At 44.5% G+C, this 17313-nt stretch overlaps 2 protein-coding genes across 2 annotated transcripts; one reads left to right on the top strand and one right to left on the bottom strand.

The window, feature by feature from the left end:
* The first annotated feature begins 792 nt into the window (after window positions 1-792).
* LOC123100060 (uncharacterized) lies at window positions 793-10834 on the top strand. Its single transcript, XM_044522050.1, has 13 exons — window positions 793-1198; window positions 1365-1472; window positions 1785-2338; window positions 2431-2537; window positions 3031-3120; window positions 3188-3448; window positions 7931-8349; window positions 8487-8594; window positions 8826-9358; window positions 9465-9574; window positions 9671-9760; window positions 9843-9940; window positions 10665-10834. Exons 1-13 carry the CDS (start codon window positions 793-795, stop codon window positions 10832-10834), a joined length of 3054 nt encoding a protein of 1017 aa, XP_044377985.1.
* A 194-nt stretch (window positions 10835-11028) lies between these two features.
* Window positions 11029-15921, bottom strand: LOC123095602 (cationic amino acid transporter 3, mitochondrial). Its single transcript, XM_044517124.1, has 14 exons — window positions 15584-15921; window positions 14384-14585; window positions 14139-14223; window positions 13890-14030; window positions 13687-13805; window positions 13512-13608; window positions 13242-13414; window positions 13076-13142; window positions 12722-12880; window positions 12353-12596; window positions 12120-12228; window positions 11826-11938; window positions 11656-11731; window positions 11029-11564 (listed from the first exon to the last, which is right to left on the bottom strand). Exons 1-14 carry the CDS (start codon window positions 15714-15716, stop codon window positions 11411-11413), a joined length of 1872 nt encoding a protein of 623 aa, XP_044373059.1. The 5' UTR covers window positions 15717-15921; the 3' UTR covers window positions 11029-11410.
* Between the last annotated feature and the right edge of the window lie 1392 nt (window positions 15922-17313).

The raw sequence follows: 17313 nt of genomic DNA on the forward strand, positions 1-17313 counted from the left end.
ATCTCGAGCCTTTGTGATCGCATAGTGTTTGTCTCCAAGGAATGCAATGTCAATTATATATTCCTATGTCTTTTTTTCCGGCTCAGGCAACCACACACCATTTCCTTGCTGAAATACGATCGATAGGTAGTTCGTATTGTTTGTCAGGGCGACAATGAAGTTGTCGGGGGAAACTTTATGAGAAGCTTTGCAAGTCTTATGGAAAACAACCGTGTCTAGCACCATGAGAAACATAGACTTGCTGGAGAGAGTTTTGCATAAGAGGAAGTTGTGTAGTATGTATTTTCATGCGTCACTAGAGGCATAGATGTCATTGAGATCAAGGGGAAGCTAGTTGTCAAAGGAGTCAATACAGATGCCACCTTCAGGGAAAGAAGGGAGGCGGTGCCAGCGACCATTGGAGGGAGTGAATACATAGCCATCCTCTAGTACGATCCGCGACAATTAGGGAGCCGCCCGTTCTCTTATCTTTTGCACACTACAAAAAGTTCCGATCATTTTCACAATAAAATAAAATATTGACCATATTTATTTATTTTCAGATGTTTACATTGTTTTGGTAAATGAGTGCAATTAAAGCATTGATTTTGCCATAAATAATAGCTATAGAATCAGCGGATTTCACCTGCATGTGCCAAAAGCATATTATGGCAGTACATTAATTCGGATTTGATCTTGCTCAGATGGCATCTTTGCTCTCCCTAGCTACCTAACTCCATGACCTATAAAATCCATGTGAATTAGACCATCATCGATCTCACACATAAGTTGAATAGTTGATCATCTCAAGAGATGGGGACTATTACTGTTGGATTCCATCTTTTATTTCTCATTCCCACAATTGCATTGCACGCCCATGCCTCATCTCAGGAGGCGCATCTCACAAAGTTCCTCTCGTCTAAAAGATCCAGAAGCAACATCAGCAACAAAATTGGTGATCCTACTAGTTTCCATGGCGGATCATTCCTCGGAATCGCCAGCAGCCCCCGAATAGATGGGTACCCGAGCTCCTACCACATCGCTCTGAAGGCGGCCGACAAGATCTCGGCGCTGCCAGGGCAGCCGGAGGGCGTCGACTTCGACCAGTACGGCGGGTACGTGACTGTCGACGGCCATAATGGCCGCGCACTCTTCTACTACTTCGTGGAATCTCCCGGCAACCCGGTGACGAAGCCACTCCTCCTGTGGCTCAACGGAGGTGAGGAAGATACACTCTACTACTAGTAGCTAGCTAGTACCATTGTGTATTGTTGAACACTATTTGGTAAATTCCTCAAAATGTTCTAAAAAATACATTAGAAATGCACAATGAATTTATATGATCTTTCAAAAAAAAAATGGATTGATATGGAGCATGCATGCAGGGCCTGGGTGCTTGTCGTTGGGCTTCGGAGCGATGCGAGAATTGGGCCCTTTCCGGGTGAACAGAGACAACCAAACCCTCACTAGGAACAACCATGCCTGGAACAATGGTAATGGTCCTATATATTTCCATTTTAACAATACTCATATCAAAACAGGTGTCAGAAAAAGGGGAGAAAAATCTTAATTTCTAGTACTCCTTTTGTTTTTATTTACTCTGCATACTAGCTCTGTCTTAAATCAAACTTTATAAATTTGACCAAATTTATAGAAAACTTATTGACACCTAAATATCAAACCAATACTATTAATATGATGGTGTATATTTTGACATCATGTATAATTTTTTTATTTTAAATGTTCGTGTTGTTTTCTATAAATTTGGTCAAACTTTCTAAATGTATATCAAAACCTTATTGCAGTGGCAAACGTCGTTTTTCTGGAATCACCCGCTGGCGTGGGATTCTCCTACTCCAACACATCTTCTGATTACGACAAGATGGGGGATCCACTGACAGCCCAAGACACCTATGCCTTCCTCGTCAACTGGCTCGACAGGTTTCCCGAGTACAAGGCACGCGCCCTCTACATCGCTGGGGAGAGCTACGCTGGTCACTATGTGCCCCAGCTCGCCGCCACCATCTTAGCCCACAACAACAACAACAACAACAACAACAACAACAACACGGGTGTCATACTAAATCTCAAGGGCATCTTCGTCGGAAACCCGCTTCTGGACGACGCGAAGGAGGAGAGAGGGCACCACGAGTACCTATGGAACCACGGGGTGATCTCCGACGAGGTATGGGCCGAAATCGCCGGCCACTGCAACTTCAGCGACGACTCCGTCTATGGCGATAGGTGCTACAAAGCTATTACTAGATCCCAGTATGAGAGTGAGGACATCGACATCTACAACATATACGCTCCCACCTGCATCACCGACAACAACGGCTCCTACTACTCCAGCAGCCAAGTATGGATGAGTATAACAAAGACTTGGTTCACTAAACATATACATATTCTACAAGTTGCATTCTAGCAAGTGTCTGAAGTGTCTTCTTTCAGTTACCTGGGTACGATACGTGCGGCGAAGTGCCTACCATGGCCTACCTGAACCTTCCTGCAGTGCAGAGGGCTTTCCATGCTAGAGAAACCAAATGGAGTGACTGCAAGTACGAACACCTAATATCACCCTGAAAGAGCCTTACACATATATGTGTGTGTGTGTGTGTGTTACTATTCATCATCCAGGGTGCAGAATAAGTTATTCTTCACCCGAGGTAATCTTACGATCATATCATAATTAAATTACGTTTGGAATTCAAATAGTTACATTCCTATTGATTCACTACGTAAAATTTGGCATAAAAAATAAAAACATAGGTCATAAGGCAAAAAAATTTGCAGTTTATGTGTATTTTACACTATGTTTTTACGTTTGTAATTTTACATAACATGAAATATTTTTTACGACGATTATATATATTATTACGGTCTCTTTTTATGTCGGAAATAAGACAAAACTTACGAAACGTAAAATTACGGTGCATTGATGGTAAAATAGAGGAGGTGAAGAATAACTATTCCTCACCCAGGGTGATATATATATATATATATATTCTTGTTCGATTTCATGAACTGGCCTCCTGTGTTGTGTTGGTGCAGAATCTTTGTGGATTTCAAGGACTCGCCGGATAGCATGGTGCCAACCTTGAAATGGCTAATCGACCATGGCTTGCCCGTGTGGCTCTTCAGGTAATCCACGTCCACTGCAAACATGTATGCTTCTTGTTGGTACTGAAACTAACGAAATGATTTTCAGTGGGGATTTGGATTCAAGGTGCCCGATCACCAGCACGAGGCACGCCATCCGCGACCTCAACCTCTCCGTCACCGAGCCGTGGCGTCCATGGACTGCCGGCCATGAGATAGGGGGCTATGTTCAACAGTACAAGGGAGGGTTCGCGTTCGCTACCGTGAGAGGAGCAGGGCACACAATCCCGACCTTCCAACCCGAGAGAGCACTCATACTGCTCCAGTCCTTTCTCAAAGGGATCCTCCCGCCTTACGAGAAGGCAAAATAGTTTGTGTTCTCGTTTTGCGATGGATGCTATAATCTAATGGCATCATGTCATGTAGCGAGTTTCATTACCGTGATAGCACATATCTCATCTATTTGCGCTTTCGGTCTTTGCACCAAGAAGATGCACACGACTACAAGTTTGGTTATGTGTTATGCTAAGTGGCGCACCTTTACCCCATAAAATCCTATTAATGTGTCCTTCCAACTATATATGTTTGCCCTTCACAGTTGCATCCCTAGAATTATATTTCTTCTTCTCAACTGCGTACTTTCTGTGTTTTTTCTTTCTGAACTGTATTTCCCCTTCTCAATTGTGTCTTTCAACTTCGGGACACAAGCTCTGGCTGACTCTAAAGTTTATATTCTAGGGTGTCCGTATCTCGTTTGTCGATGTGGAACTAAATCATGCACTCTGCGTTGTATTTATTAGGAAAAAGAAGCAAAGACTGGGTCTAGTCCTTGGTATTACAGTAGAATTTAGAAAGCCCAAATAATCAGTGGAGTACTATCTCACGCTCCTGGGCGCCACACTCTTGGATGTGTGCTTACCAGTTAAAAAACCAGTAAACATTTACTTTGTTCCACAATTTTTGAAACAAAAGAAGGCATCACTATGTATCAAAGAACACAAGTAAGCACCCAAGAAAACTCGGAAGATCCAGCTTTGCCTAGCCACCTATGACTGGACTAATGATTAACAACAAACACAATCACCACAACCTCCAAAAAAGCTTAATTCCTTGGGTCATACTATAAGTATTGTGGTTCGCTCGCATTTCATTGGTCACTGTAACACTTTGTTTCGGTATGTTTATTCTATTAAGGATGGGCTTATAATGAATGAGTATTACCAATTTACCATGAAAGGGGAGAATATTGGAATATTGATCTCGACTCCTAACTAACCAAGAGATAAGGGGGAGTCAATCCCATGTACGCAACACCATAGGAGGTCCAAACAAATGTATTGGTTTCGTTCACTGTTCCTTAGAATCCCACATATAAAAATAAGGTACTTGCTCTCCTGTAAGTTAGCACTACTGCAGAAATGCTTACCAGCGACAGGCACACTTCACTGACTAACAAGACACTCGTCAACAGTAACTAGCTAGCAGTGAGAAGCACGTCGCTAGTCAGTGCTAACTTTGCTCCATGACTACCAACTATATATATATGCAAGTCAGTGGCAAGGGTCACACCAGTGGCGGCGTGCACTTTTTCATACTTGTCACCGTTGTGACTAATAACAATGTAGAGCTCTTTCTCCTGCTCGTTACGGTTAAGAATTTTAAAAAGTAAACCGAACTATATTAATTTGTCCTTATAATTTATTCTGCAGGTCACAGTAAGGCAATGGGCAACACATGTAGTCACACATATGCAAAGATCTTTATCTTTTGTTGGACTAATTAGTGTATGCACTAATATGTACTACATATTAGAGCATATGTTAATTAGTCCAACACAACATTAAGGCATACATGCGACTACAAGTGATGCTCATGCCTTCTGTGAAATAGAAAAAAAATAGTATGACATATTAGTACATAGTATATATTAATTAGTCTAACAAAATATTTTGCAAATACTATATCACACCTATACCAGTCTGCACTTGTTGCAAACTACTATAAACACAACGGCAAACAACACATAAATATGAAAACATCACATATTAGCATGGTATTCTTAGATTTAGCTGATCCTTGTGCATTATAGCTATCATCTTCCTCCAGTTTGAACCTCTCATTCCGAGCCTTCTTCATTTTTATCTTCCCCAACATCAATTTATCGCTAGCAAGCTCCCTAATAACAATTCTTGTCCTCCCCTCCTGTTCTTTGTCAAACCACTTGAAATATGCACATGCCTTGTATCGTGTAACACAATAGGAGAAGCCTTTGCGGAGCGGATATTGGCCTTCCTCGAGTATTCCTGGTACTCGATAAAGAATTGGATTCTAGCAGTGTAACACTCGGCAAAGCCTGTGTCAAACGGATGCTGACCTTTGTCGAGTATTCCGGATACTCGACAAAGAACCAGATTCTAGTTTGGTTTGGTTGCATTCTCATCTTAGCATAGTTCTTCACTCTTCGTGCATGCTCATCTCAACACCCCTCTTCATGCCTGCTCCTAGTGTATTTGTGTTAAGCTAGTGTGGATTCATGCACCCTTTATACACTCTACTAAACACCCAAAAGTAGGTCGAGAAGCGAAAATGTTTTACGGAACCATGGTTCAGCCGAACCTATGCTCGACACCATTGATTTCTAAACACTATTCATGAGGATCCGTGCATGGTTGATTAAAAAATGCAGTTGGTATGCATGTCACAAATCCACATGTAGTAGGATGTTAAATCGTACGGCATAGACCATAGGTTCGGCTGAACCATGGTCCTGAATCACGTCTCTCGGTCGAGAAGAGAACTTTTGCTCTCATGCAACCTTCATACACCCTACCAAACACATCCGTAGTGAAGGGAGTTGACAGAATTGGTTATTCTTGGTGGACTTAGATGAACAAGTCGTACAGGAATAAGATTAGGAAAGCTCTGGCACTGGCAGTATGGTGATAGGAATGGTTCATGTGCCCTGTCAAGAATAGACGTTCAATTTGTAGTTCACCACTCTCTTTGTGACACGTTGTTGGCGCCCCTTCGTCTCCTACACGTGCCTAGGACTACAATGGCGTATGTGCACATCTATTAGTTGATCAGCATCGAAACTGAACTGACATGCTGCCTGGTTTTCCGGTTCATATGGTCGTCTTATAGAAAATCAAATTTAATTGCCATGGAGGCACCAGTGGTCTAGTGGTAGAATAGTACCCTGCTGGTGCACTCCTTTTTATTTTTAGTCATTTCTTTATCTGCTCTTTTTTATTTGAAGTGTTTGTCTCCAAGGAAAGCATCGTCGGGCCATGCAAGTGGTCTAGTGGTACAATAGTGCCCCTAAAACCTGCCACGGTACAGAACTGGATCCAGTCTCTTCGTTTTGTTAGTTCTTTTTTTTTCATATATGTTATTTCATCTTTTTTAGCGGAAATCCAATTTGGCTTCATCTTTTTTAGCGGAAATTTAATGAGACAGTTTTTTTGTGATCTTTGTCACATACAAATGCTACCTGTAAATTCTGAGGTAAAAAGGTTAAGCATTTTGGTCTGCGCAAAAAAGAATTAATCAAAGACCAAATGTCACCCCGGTTTTGTTTTTTCACCGACAATCATCAAGCATACTTGCGACACCAACACGATCGTCTGCATTTTTTTAATATATTTTTTAAAACATTTACTATTTATTTCTGGAGTACTTCACCCCGGAGCATGTGCTCTCGGGAGCCAAAGCGTCGCTCCCCTTTTTTACTCATTTCTTTTCATGAGCCTTTTTTGCTGTATAGACATCAAAAGCAGAGGAAGAAGAGTAGTGAGAGCGAAATCATGATGTGCCTGTGGCACTCTTCCGGGTAGCTCCCTGACCGGTCCAACGGTTTTGTCCTTGCCATGGTGTACATCAATTTTTATTGCGGTTATTTTGATCTGAGAAATATCACAATAGTCTTTGTGTTTGTATTGAGTAATTGTATTGGCATATTTCATAAGTGATATTTTGTAGTGACATTTTTCATATACTCAGAGTTTGGAGCGATATGTATCTGAATAGAACTCGGTAGAAGGAGACGAGGCCATTGTCTAGCTAGACAGATAGAAGAAGTAGTTACCAGGACTGCACTGGCTGGGATATCCTTTAAAGTGCGTTCTTGTAATAATAGCCACATTGTATATTCCCTTTTATCGTTATAATGGACACCCTCTAAAAAAGTGTCTCAAAGCACAAGAAGGAATTATATGGAGACAATGTCGTGTTTCAGTTCAGAATCGAGCCCACTTACTATGACCACCAAAAATAGTGCAGCTTGAAATATCAATCAAGTTTTCTCTTTACAACGAACATCAAACATGTTTGTACATCATCACGATATGTTAGGAAGAATGTCCCAACATGCCTTTGCAGATTCTCTACCCTCTGAGGGGAAGGGCTTCCTTGGTGTTGTCCATCAGGCAACAATGAAGTTGTCGGGGCAAACTTCACTAGAAGCTTTGCATGTCTTATGGGAGACGACCGTGTGTAGCACCATGAGCAGCATAGACTTGATGGAGAAAGTGTTGTGTAAGAGGAAGCTGTGGAATATGCTGCCTATCTGTTTACATCGTTTTGGTAAATGAGTGCAATTAAAGCATTGATTCTACCATAAATAATAGCTAGAGAAAGCACGAATTTCACCATGTGATAATGGCATATTATGGCAGTACATTAATTTGGATTTGATCTTGCTCAGATGGCATCCTTGCATACACTCGAAAAGAAAAGAGAAAACTAACACAAATTGCTTTGTTTGGTGTCGTTGTACCCTCTTGCTCCCACTGCATGGCCTATAAAAACCATGCGAATTAGACAACCATCTACCCCACGCACACTCGAATAGTCGATCATCTTGGGAGATGGGCACTATTACTGCTGCTGGATTCCACGTTTTATTTCTCATTCCCATAATTGCATTGCACGCCCATGCATCATCTCAGGAGGCCCATCTCACAGAATTCCTCTTATCTAGAAAATCCAGAAGTAGCAGCGGCAGCACAATTAGTGATTCTATTTTCCATGGCGGATCTGTTCCCGTAATCACCAACAGCCTCCGAACAGATGAGTACCCCAACTCCGACCGCGCTCTAAAGGCGGCCGACAAGATCCCGGTGCTGCCGGGGCAGCCGGAGGGTGTCGACTTCGACCAGTACGCCGGGTATGTCACCGTCGACGGCCACAACGGCCGTGCGCTCTTCTACTACTTCGTGGAAGCGCCTGGCGACAAGGCGGCGAAGCCACTCCTCCTCTGGCTCAACGGAGGTGAGTAGTATCTAGTACCGCTGGGAATTGTTGAACAATATGTTTGGTAAATTTGTCAAAAATTTCATTTGCAAAACTTTTTAGAAGAATATATACATGTAGAAATCACAACGGATTGATATGGAGCATGCATGCAGGCCCTGGATGCTCGTCGCTGGGCTTGGGAGCGATGCGAGAATTGGGTCCTTTCCGTGTGAACAGAGACAACCAAACCCTCACTAGGAACAAGCATGCCTGGAACAACGGTCAGGGTCCTTTCGTTTTTACCGCACATTAGCTTTGTCTTAACCAAACTTTGATCCAACTTATTTTACTGGTTTTTTTTATTGACATCTACGATATCACATCAATAGTATTAGATTCATCACCGTATCTATTTTATATTTGTTATTTTATAAATGTTTGTGTTGTTCTCTATAAATTTGGCCAGAGTTTGCAAATGTACCTTATGTACCTAGCACCACCAAAACTTGCAGAGGCAAACGTCATCTTCCTGGAATCACCCGCCGGCGTGGGATTCTCCTACTCCAACACCTCTTCCGATTACGACAGGATGGGGGATCCATTGACAGCCCAAGACACCTACGCCTTCCTCGTCAACTGGCTCGACAGGTACCCCGAGTACAAGGCGCGCGGCCTCTACAACGCCGGTGAGAGCTACGCCGGCCACTACGTGCCCCAGCTCGCCGCCGCCATCTTAGCCCACAACAACAACAACAACACGGGCGTCATGCTAAATCTCAAGGGCATCTTGGTCGGCAACCCGTTGTTGGACGTCGTGAAGAACAAGAGAGGGCGCTACGAGTACCTGTGGAACCACGGGGTGATCTCCGACGAGGTCTGGGCCGATATCTCCAGCCACTGCAGCTTCAACGGCTCCTCCTATGGTGGTATGTGCGATGAAGCTATTAGTAAATCCAACTATACGCATAGGGACCTCGACATGTACAACATATACGCTCCCACCTGCATCACCAGCGACAACGGCTCCTACTATTCTAGCAGCCAAGTACGTACAAATATTTTTTTTTTAAAGAGACATTCTGATAGATCGAAGCTGCATTATCATTGCAAGTGGTGTGAAATTTCTTGGGAGATTTTTTCTTTTCTTTCAGTTACCTGGGTACGATCCGTGCGGTGAAGTGGCTACCTTTGCCTACCTGAATCGTCCCGCGGTGCAGAGGGCTCTGCACGCCAGAGAAACGAAATGGCGTGGCTGCAATAGGTACGAACACCTGAGATCAACCTGATGAAATGAGCTATATATACGTGTACGCATATATGTATAAATATGATCTTGTTCGATTTCTTGTTGGTGAAGAATCTTTATAGGTTTCAAGGACTCGCCAGATAGCATGGTACCAACCTTGAAATGGCTAATCGACCACGGCTTGCCCATATGGCTGTTCAGGTAATCCAATACATTCTTCAAAGAAAAAATGACGAACATGCGCGCTCCTTGTCGATGCTGAAACTGACGAAATGATTTTCAGCGGGGATTTTGACTCTATTTGCCCCTTCACCGGCACGAGGTACACGGTCCGGGATCTCAAACTGTCCATCACCGAGCCCAAAAGCCGCAAGGCCTATTGTTTGTTGTTGGTGCCATTGAGGTCGACCCAAGGTGTCGGGGAGAGCCAAGATTTGGAAGCACCACGGCAAGACGAGCTGGGCGTGCAGCTCGCGCTTTGTTTGACTGTTGGCTGGATGCTCACCCAGGTTCCAGATGATGTGATTGCTGCATGTTGATATTGTTGTGTACTTGGCCTGGATGTTGCTTTCCTTCCGAACTAGCTTGCTGGGTGTGTTGCTTTGGTAGGACGGATGAGTTGGAGTAGTAAGTAGCTAGCTAGCTCTTAGAGATGAAAATCCTAGTATGGTATTGATGGCACACAAGTTGTATTTCTGCTCACACATATATATGTGACATCTCAGTTATAATGCCATATATAATTGTTATGAACCTCAAATCTCTAGCTGCCCAACGCGTTATGCTGCCGAAATTTCTAGCTGAAATTATGGCGACCTGTCAAAAATTTGGCCTTGTTTGTAAGGAAACACAAGCTTTAGGTTGTTCACTGCACAATGTTGAGGTCTTGTTTGTAAGGAAACAAAACCTTTAGGGTGTTCTTTCGAGTCTTTTCAAGTTCCAACTGATTCAAACAACACGGGCATTTATTTGAAAATTTTCATCATCCCTATCTTGAATTCTTGTTGTTTCATCTTGATCCAGTGTCAGTCTGAAACATCTAATTAAATCACCGGGGAGAGCTACGCCGGTCACTACATCCCCCAACTCGCCGCCACCATCTTAGCACACAACAGCAATGTAGGGGGCTATGTCCAGCAGTACGCCGGAGGGTTCACCTTCGCCACCGTGAGAGGAGCCGGGCACATGGTCCCGGCCTTCCAACCCGAGAGAGCGATGATACTGCTCCAGTCCTTTCTCACAGGGATCCTCCCTCCATTCACCAATGAGTACTAGCTAGTCTTTCTGTTTGTGCTTTTGTTTCTGTTGTACTCCCTCCGTTCCAAAATACTTGCCGTGGTTGAACTAAAACCATGACAAGTTCTGTTGTACCGTAGCTAGCAGTGATCTATCCAGAATTCAGACCTCCAGACATTTCTGATTCGTCCCTTCCGACTTCATCGTGTTCATTTCAAGTTTAAACAGGGACAAAACAGCAAATGCACATATATATTTCTTCTTTTTGGTAATAATAACTGTATTGAAGCTCTGAAAGAATGGTTTCTGTCGCAATTTCTGTAAGATTCCATCATCTCTTTGCAGTCAGTATTCACCCGTTCCGGTACAAGGGGCTTGCTTATACATGAATGAATGAATTACAAACAATCACACACTACACCACCCAATCCAAACTCTAGTTTGTATGCTGATCTTTCTCATGCACGGCCCCCAAAAAACTGCATCAATGAGACCCTGTGGTCGACCAAGCTCCAGCAATTCAACAGGCCCTTCCGGGCTGGCTGATATCCGGCTATGCGCAGGTGAGGGCCGGCGAGGTTTTGTCAGCTCCAAGATGTGACGGTTCTTTCTTTTCTAGGACATGAAACCAGATGAACTCCTGCGTAGATCGGTCTTGGCCACAGGGACATATACAACGTCGACTAGCGAGCTGCGGGTTCGTCCGTAGAAAATGTAAACGAGAACACCTATCAGCAGCCATATGCCGACTCTTATCCATGCATCTCCGCTGAAAAACACAATGAAAATGATTGTTCTTTCTGGATAAATCATGGAAAAAGGGAAGCGAAATAAGCATCTAAAGTTAGATGTGCACTCACCCCAGGTTTATCAACAGATAAGTATTTATGAGGATGCACACGACAGGTAGAAACGGAACAAACGGGCACATGAATCCTGCAAGCAGAGACAGAGTTCAGCCTAAAGAAACATGCATGCATCCTCTTTAACTTAAAGAAGAAATAAGAAAAGGACAAGCAGTTTAATGTACCTCCAGAATGACCAAAAGAGTGCCTGCCATCATCTTGGTCAATGCAGCAGAGTACAACAAGACCAGGTATAAGGAGCACACCACCAACAATGCAACCAATGCAAAGCGGTAGGCTGACAATAAGAAACAAACATATATTTGTTAGACTTTCTGGTGACTTGTAATAAACAGTATAATTATAGATGCTGCTGCCTTCATCTATGGCGCAGAGGCCGTGGGAAATAAAGCTTCCATTTTCTTTAAAAAAACAATGAGGCAAATGTATATCTCTTTCCCAACTATATGCATACTTACAAAGGTAGCCATGTGGCAGAAGCTGAAGCCGTGAGGACCAGAACTCCTAGACAAACAGATCCTATGCTGAAAGCAGCTATCTTTCGACGCTTCATCTCATCCATCTTGCCTAACATATTATGAGGAAAGGGCACCATTCATTTTGGTTAGCTTGATAAGTTATAAGAAGCAAACTTTTTGTGGGAAAAATGGAATGACTAGTTTAAATCTGAAAGCAACTGTGTGCACATTACCTTTGTGTTGCTTCTCGAGAAGAGGGTCCTTCATTGCTTCTGTCGCAATCAAATCCTTTATTTGAGATGTGTCACAGATGTCATCCCCAAGTGGATCCCTACCCTTTTCCTCATCATATTCTTGGTTCAAACCCATTGATTCTCGCCGAGATGATGATAGAGGGACCTCCTCTGGAGGAACATATCTGAGTATCAAGATCGATACTGCCACTATGGTGAACGCGAGGAGTGTGCCTACACTGACCTGAAATGGTCAAGCATTTAAATTTATCTTCATGTTAAATCTTGCAGTGCTGTTAACTACTTTTTGGTGTGTGGAAGGCCATCAAATCAAAGTATGCAAATGACAAAGGCTTGATGTTTTCTTACCATTCCTGCCAATTGAGAAACATCCATGAAAAAGGCAAGAGCAGCAGCACAGATACCAGCCACAATTGTGCCCTTGACAGGTACTTGTGTGTGCTTGTTCACATCGGAGAAGAAAGACGGCAGCAGTCCATCTCTTGCCATGGTCATCAGTATTCTAGGCTGTGAGGATGAAAAACTCAAGTAGTTTAGCAACTATTTTGGAAGTCACCCAGCTTCGGCAAGCTACAAGACTAGGTTCACCTACGCACTGCAGAAAAGTAGCTGCCCCTAGTATGGAAATTCTATACAGACTAAAAGTTACGGGGTAGACTGCTAATTATCACAAGTTTGAGTCACAGTGATGTGTTTGTATACCTGTGGAAGAAGTGAGCCCATCAAGGTTGAACACAGTGCAAGAACAGCACCACTTGTCACGACATACCTAAAATAAAATAAAAGACACAGTGGATAATTCAGTCAAAAGCACGCTAGATGACCATTATAGCCAACAGCACAAACAAAAGGAGAATTGAGTCCTTACATTGCCCACTGCATTCCATGTTTTGCAAAGGCGGATGAAATAGGTGTATCTGGGTCCATAGCAAAATACGGTACAATCCCAACAATAACAACAGCGACCATCATGTACAACAAACAGCAAATAGACAATGCTGCTCCTATTCCCAGAGGTAGATCTCGTTGTGGGTTCTTCACCTGTCGATCGAAGTAAAAGCAACAATAACAAGAAAAGTCAATATATATCTCCTTAACAGAAGTGGACAAATAAGTCATTAAGTAGGACCTTCCTTACCTCCTCGGCAGTACTCGCTACTGTGTCAAAGCCTATGTATGCAAAGAAAACAGTTGCTGATCCAGCAAGCACTCCATTTACTCCGTATGGAAAATACCTGAAAAGTTTAGCAGTGTTATTCCACTACCAACCCCTCTGCAGTATGCTAAATACCAAATGATTTCAGGGTACATACCCGTCAGTAACCTTATAGCCCTCCCATCCAATCTGGAAGCCAATATAACAACCAGCTATGATTACAAATAGCATCACACAAGCATTCATAATCGTCACAATTGCTTGTACAAATGAGCTCTGCAAGAAATTCAAACGGAATAATCATTGATGGTCCTATATTTGGGGAAATGAGCAATCTTATAACCTGAGCAAAGTACCAACCTCTTTTATCCCTAGGCATAATAAAGCAGTGACAGCAAGAACAAGAGCAGCAGCACAGGGATCAACAATAACGTCAAACCATGGAAGTTGATGCCGTGCTAATATCCATGGCAAGCTATCTGGTCCTCCAAAAAACAAGGCCTGAAAAGATAAATGAAAGCTCATAAAATATTGAATATAGCAGAGCGGTTGTTCAAGCATTGACCAAAATTCCACAGAACAAAGCTCTAAGAAAGAGATGACACTCACTAAATTGGGGGATATGCCACGGGCAACAGCAGATCCGCCAAGAGTATATTCCAGCACCAAAGACCAGCCAATCAGCCAGGCAACACTAGATAAGTACAACGTGTGAAGCATGTTAGATCATTCTGGCCTTAAGATCTTAAATAAATGTAACACGATAACAGAGTTCACCATGGTATAGAATATCAAACAGCTAATATTTCATCTCTGAAGAATGCAATCTATGCCATGGGACCAGTAATTTTTACCCTTCGCCGATGCAGATATATGAATAATGATACGCGCTTCCAGCAGAGGGGCAACGGCTAGCAAGCTCGGCATAACAGAATGCTGAAAGTGCAGCAGCTATCCCAGCTATCAGGAATGAAACTGCCAATGCTGGACCAGCATGCTCCCTGGCAACTGTTCCGACAAGAACATATACTCCAGCTCCAATTGTCGAACCAACCCCTGGTAGATAATGCAAGGGTTCAGAAACAATCTGTTAATATATCATAAGCACTCTATGTATTGGGGGAAAAGACTCTATTAAATCTAGAATATCAAACATCAGGCTCCATTTGACACTGCTGGATTATGAATTTATGATAATGACATTTGTTTATCAAACATTTTCCTGTTTACCGTTTTGTTTATTATATATATATACTGTTTCAGCAGATTATAAAATAAGTTCTGCAACCACAATTGTGCTTAAGCAAGGCAGCATACATGAGTGGAGCTATGATTTAAGCTAATGAGTATACTGCACAAGATCATGACAATATCAAGGTTGCGGTATTGATGATGACTACCTTTCAGTGGGCAACCAACAAGGACCTCCCTTTGTTTCTGAATCTTTATTGATTTCAGAACCAGTTAACAGGCTGAAACAAAGCAAGTATACCAAAAATAGAACTTCTGCCACACACGAGCAAGCACTCATCTGAATGTCTTTCACAACTAATATAAGCCTCCAGTTTTTTTTAAATACTACTCCTATTATAAGCATAATGTAAAAACCGATTTATTTTATTTACTGCATTTGTTTACAGAGAGAAAAACAGAGTACTATGGCAAAATTGTTCCCTTGTATTTTTGTTAGTACTATTTCAGAAGAAAGAACAAGTCACAGTTCACCACTTAAACTCTCTAGTTTTTAGAAAAGATCAGTTCTAGGTAAACAATTTAATAAAAATGTACATAAGCACATTAATCAAAATACAAAGCAAATCCTCCAAATCAATCTAGCGGCTCCATGGAGATTGATCCAAGACCCGTGTAGCTACTAAACAGAACTGATTCCACCACGAAACCTGCAGTGTCGCCACAGTCCCCAACCCCAAAAAAAGGCCTCGCTTTTCCATTGCAGAAATATACTGTTACTCCGGAAAAGGGCGGACAGAAAAGAAAAGAAAAGAACAGAAAAGGCGGACGGGAGGGGAGGGGAGAGGGCGACGTCGCCGTACCGATCGCAACGAGCTCGAGGATGTTGAGCTCCTTGGCGAGCTGCTGGCCCTCGGCGCGGGCCCTGTCGGAGTCGACCGGCTTCCGGCGCATCAGGCTCCGGAACCCGCCGCCGCCGCCAATCTGCAATGCCATCGGGAGGGATTTGGCGGTGGCGAGAGCCAAGCAATCTCGATCAGAGGGCGGATAAGGGCATCGGGCTCTGGCGGTTTACGCGGGGATTGGGCGGCGAGGGGGGCGAGAAAGCGACGGAAGTGGAGATGGAGGCGGCCTCGCCCGTGTTGTTTCGGGAGGAATATGCAGAGTCAAAGGAGGATTGAGATTCAGTTGCCGCCGTCCAGAGTCTTGGATGGATTCTATTATCATGGGATACGATTACAGGATTACAATTACATTCCATTATTTCCTTTTGTGAGCACATACAAAAAAATCTTTTTCTTTTCCTTTTTTTGCAGGATGCGGGAAGAGTACATACAAATTTCCCAAGGGCTCTAATATCGGCCGACCGGTCGCCGGTCGAACGATTTCGTTCGCCGGGGGAGCAGCTCCCGGCGAACGTTTCGCCTCCCTCGGTCGTTCGTAGGGGGGAGGGCCAGGGCGAACCCCATTGGTCCGGAGACCCAGTTTACTGTTTTTCTAAAGAAAATTGTTTAAAATCAACCGGTTGATTTCTCTACTCCGTAAACCGCCTCCTCCACTTGACACGTGCTCCTGTGAGGCCCACCCACCACTCTCCCACCTTGCCTTATCTTTTCCCAAGCCGTTCTAGCCGGTCGTCTTCTTCCTTCTTTTCTCTGCAACCTACCTGCTCCCCCAGCACTTCTGCTACGCATCCGCCATGGACGCAATTGCCGCGCTGCGAGCTGGTGTGAGCCACCGCCACTAGCCATGCCCTCTAATCTGGCCCGCACCTGCTACTCCCCAGCTGCAATCCATGGGAGAGGGGATTTCCGCCATTGCTGCAGAACGGAGGAAAGCTGCACAACACCGAGCTCCGCCGGGCAGCAACGTTGTGCTGTGTGCCGGCAGTGGAGCTGCAGTGGAACACGGCGGTGTACAGCGGAGCTGAAGTGCAGCGGCGTGGTGCTGCGCGGGGGTGCGGTGGAGCTAAAGTGAACCTGCGCGGTGCTGCACACTAGAGCGACGCAGCTACAGTGCAACATGCCGGAGCTGCGACTGGCCGCTGGAGCACCGTGTGCCGATGTCGCGGGCTGCAATTAAGCATGGCCGGCGATGCGACGGGTCGGCGGCGCTGCGTTGGAGCACCTCGTGCCGGTGTCGCGGATGCAGTGAAGCATGGCCGGAGCTGCGTTGGAGCACTTTGTGTCAGTGTCGCGGCTGCAATGAAGAATGGCCGGAGCTGCGCCGGGTCGCCGGCGCTGCGTTGGAGCACCGCATGCCGGTGTCACGGCTGCAATGAAGCATGGACGGAGCTACGGAGGGACCTCGGCGCTGCGTTGTAGCACCGCCGCGCCGGTGTTGGCGGCTGCAATGAAGCATGGCCGGAGCTGCGCCGGGTCGCCGATGCTGCGTTGGAGCACCGCATGTCGGTGTCGCGGCTGCAATGAAGCATGGACGGAGCTACGGAGGGACGGCGGTGCTCCGTTGTAGCACCGCCGCACCGGTGTTGGCGGCTGCAATGAAGCATGGCCGGAGTTGCGCTGGGTCGCCGGCACTGCGTTCGAGCACCACATGCCGGTGTCGCGGCTGCAATGAAGCATGGACGAAGTTA

Source organism: Triticum aestivum, chromosome 4D (genome assembly GCF_018294505.1).
Source record: "Triticum aestivum cultivar Chinese Spring chromosome 4D, IWGSC CS RefSeq v2.1, whole genome shotgun sequence".
NCBI lineage: Eukaryota > Viridiplantae > Streptophyta > Magnoliopsida > Poales > Poaceae > Triticum > Triticum aestivum.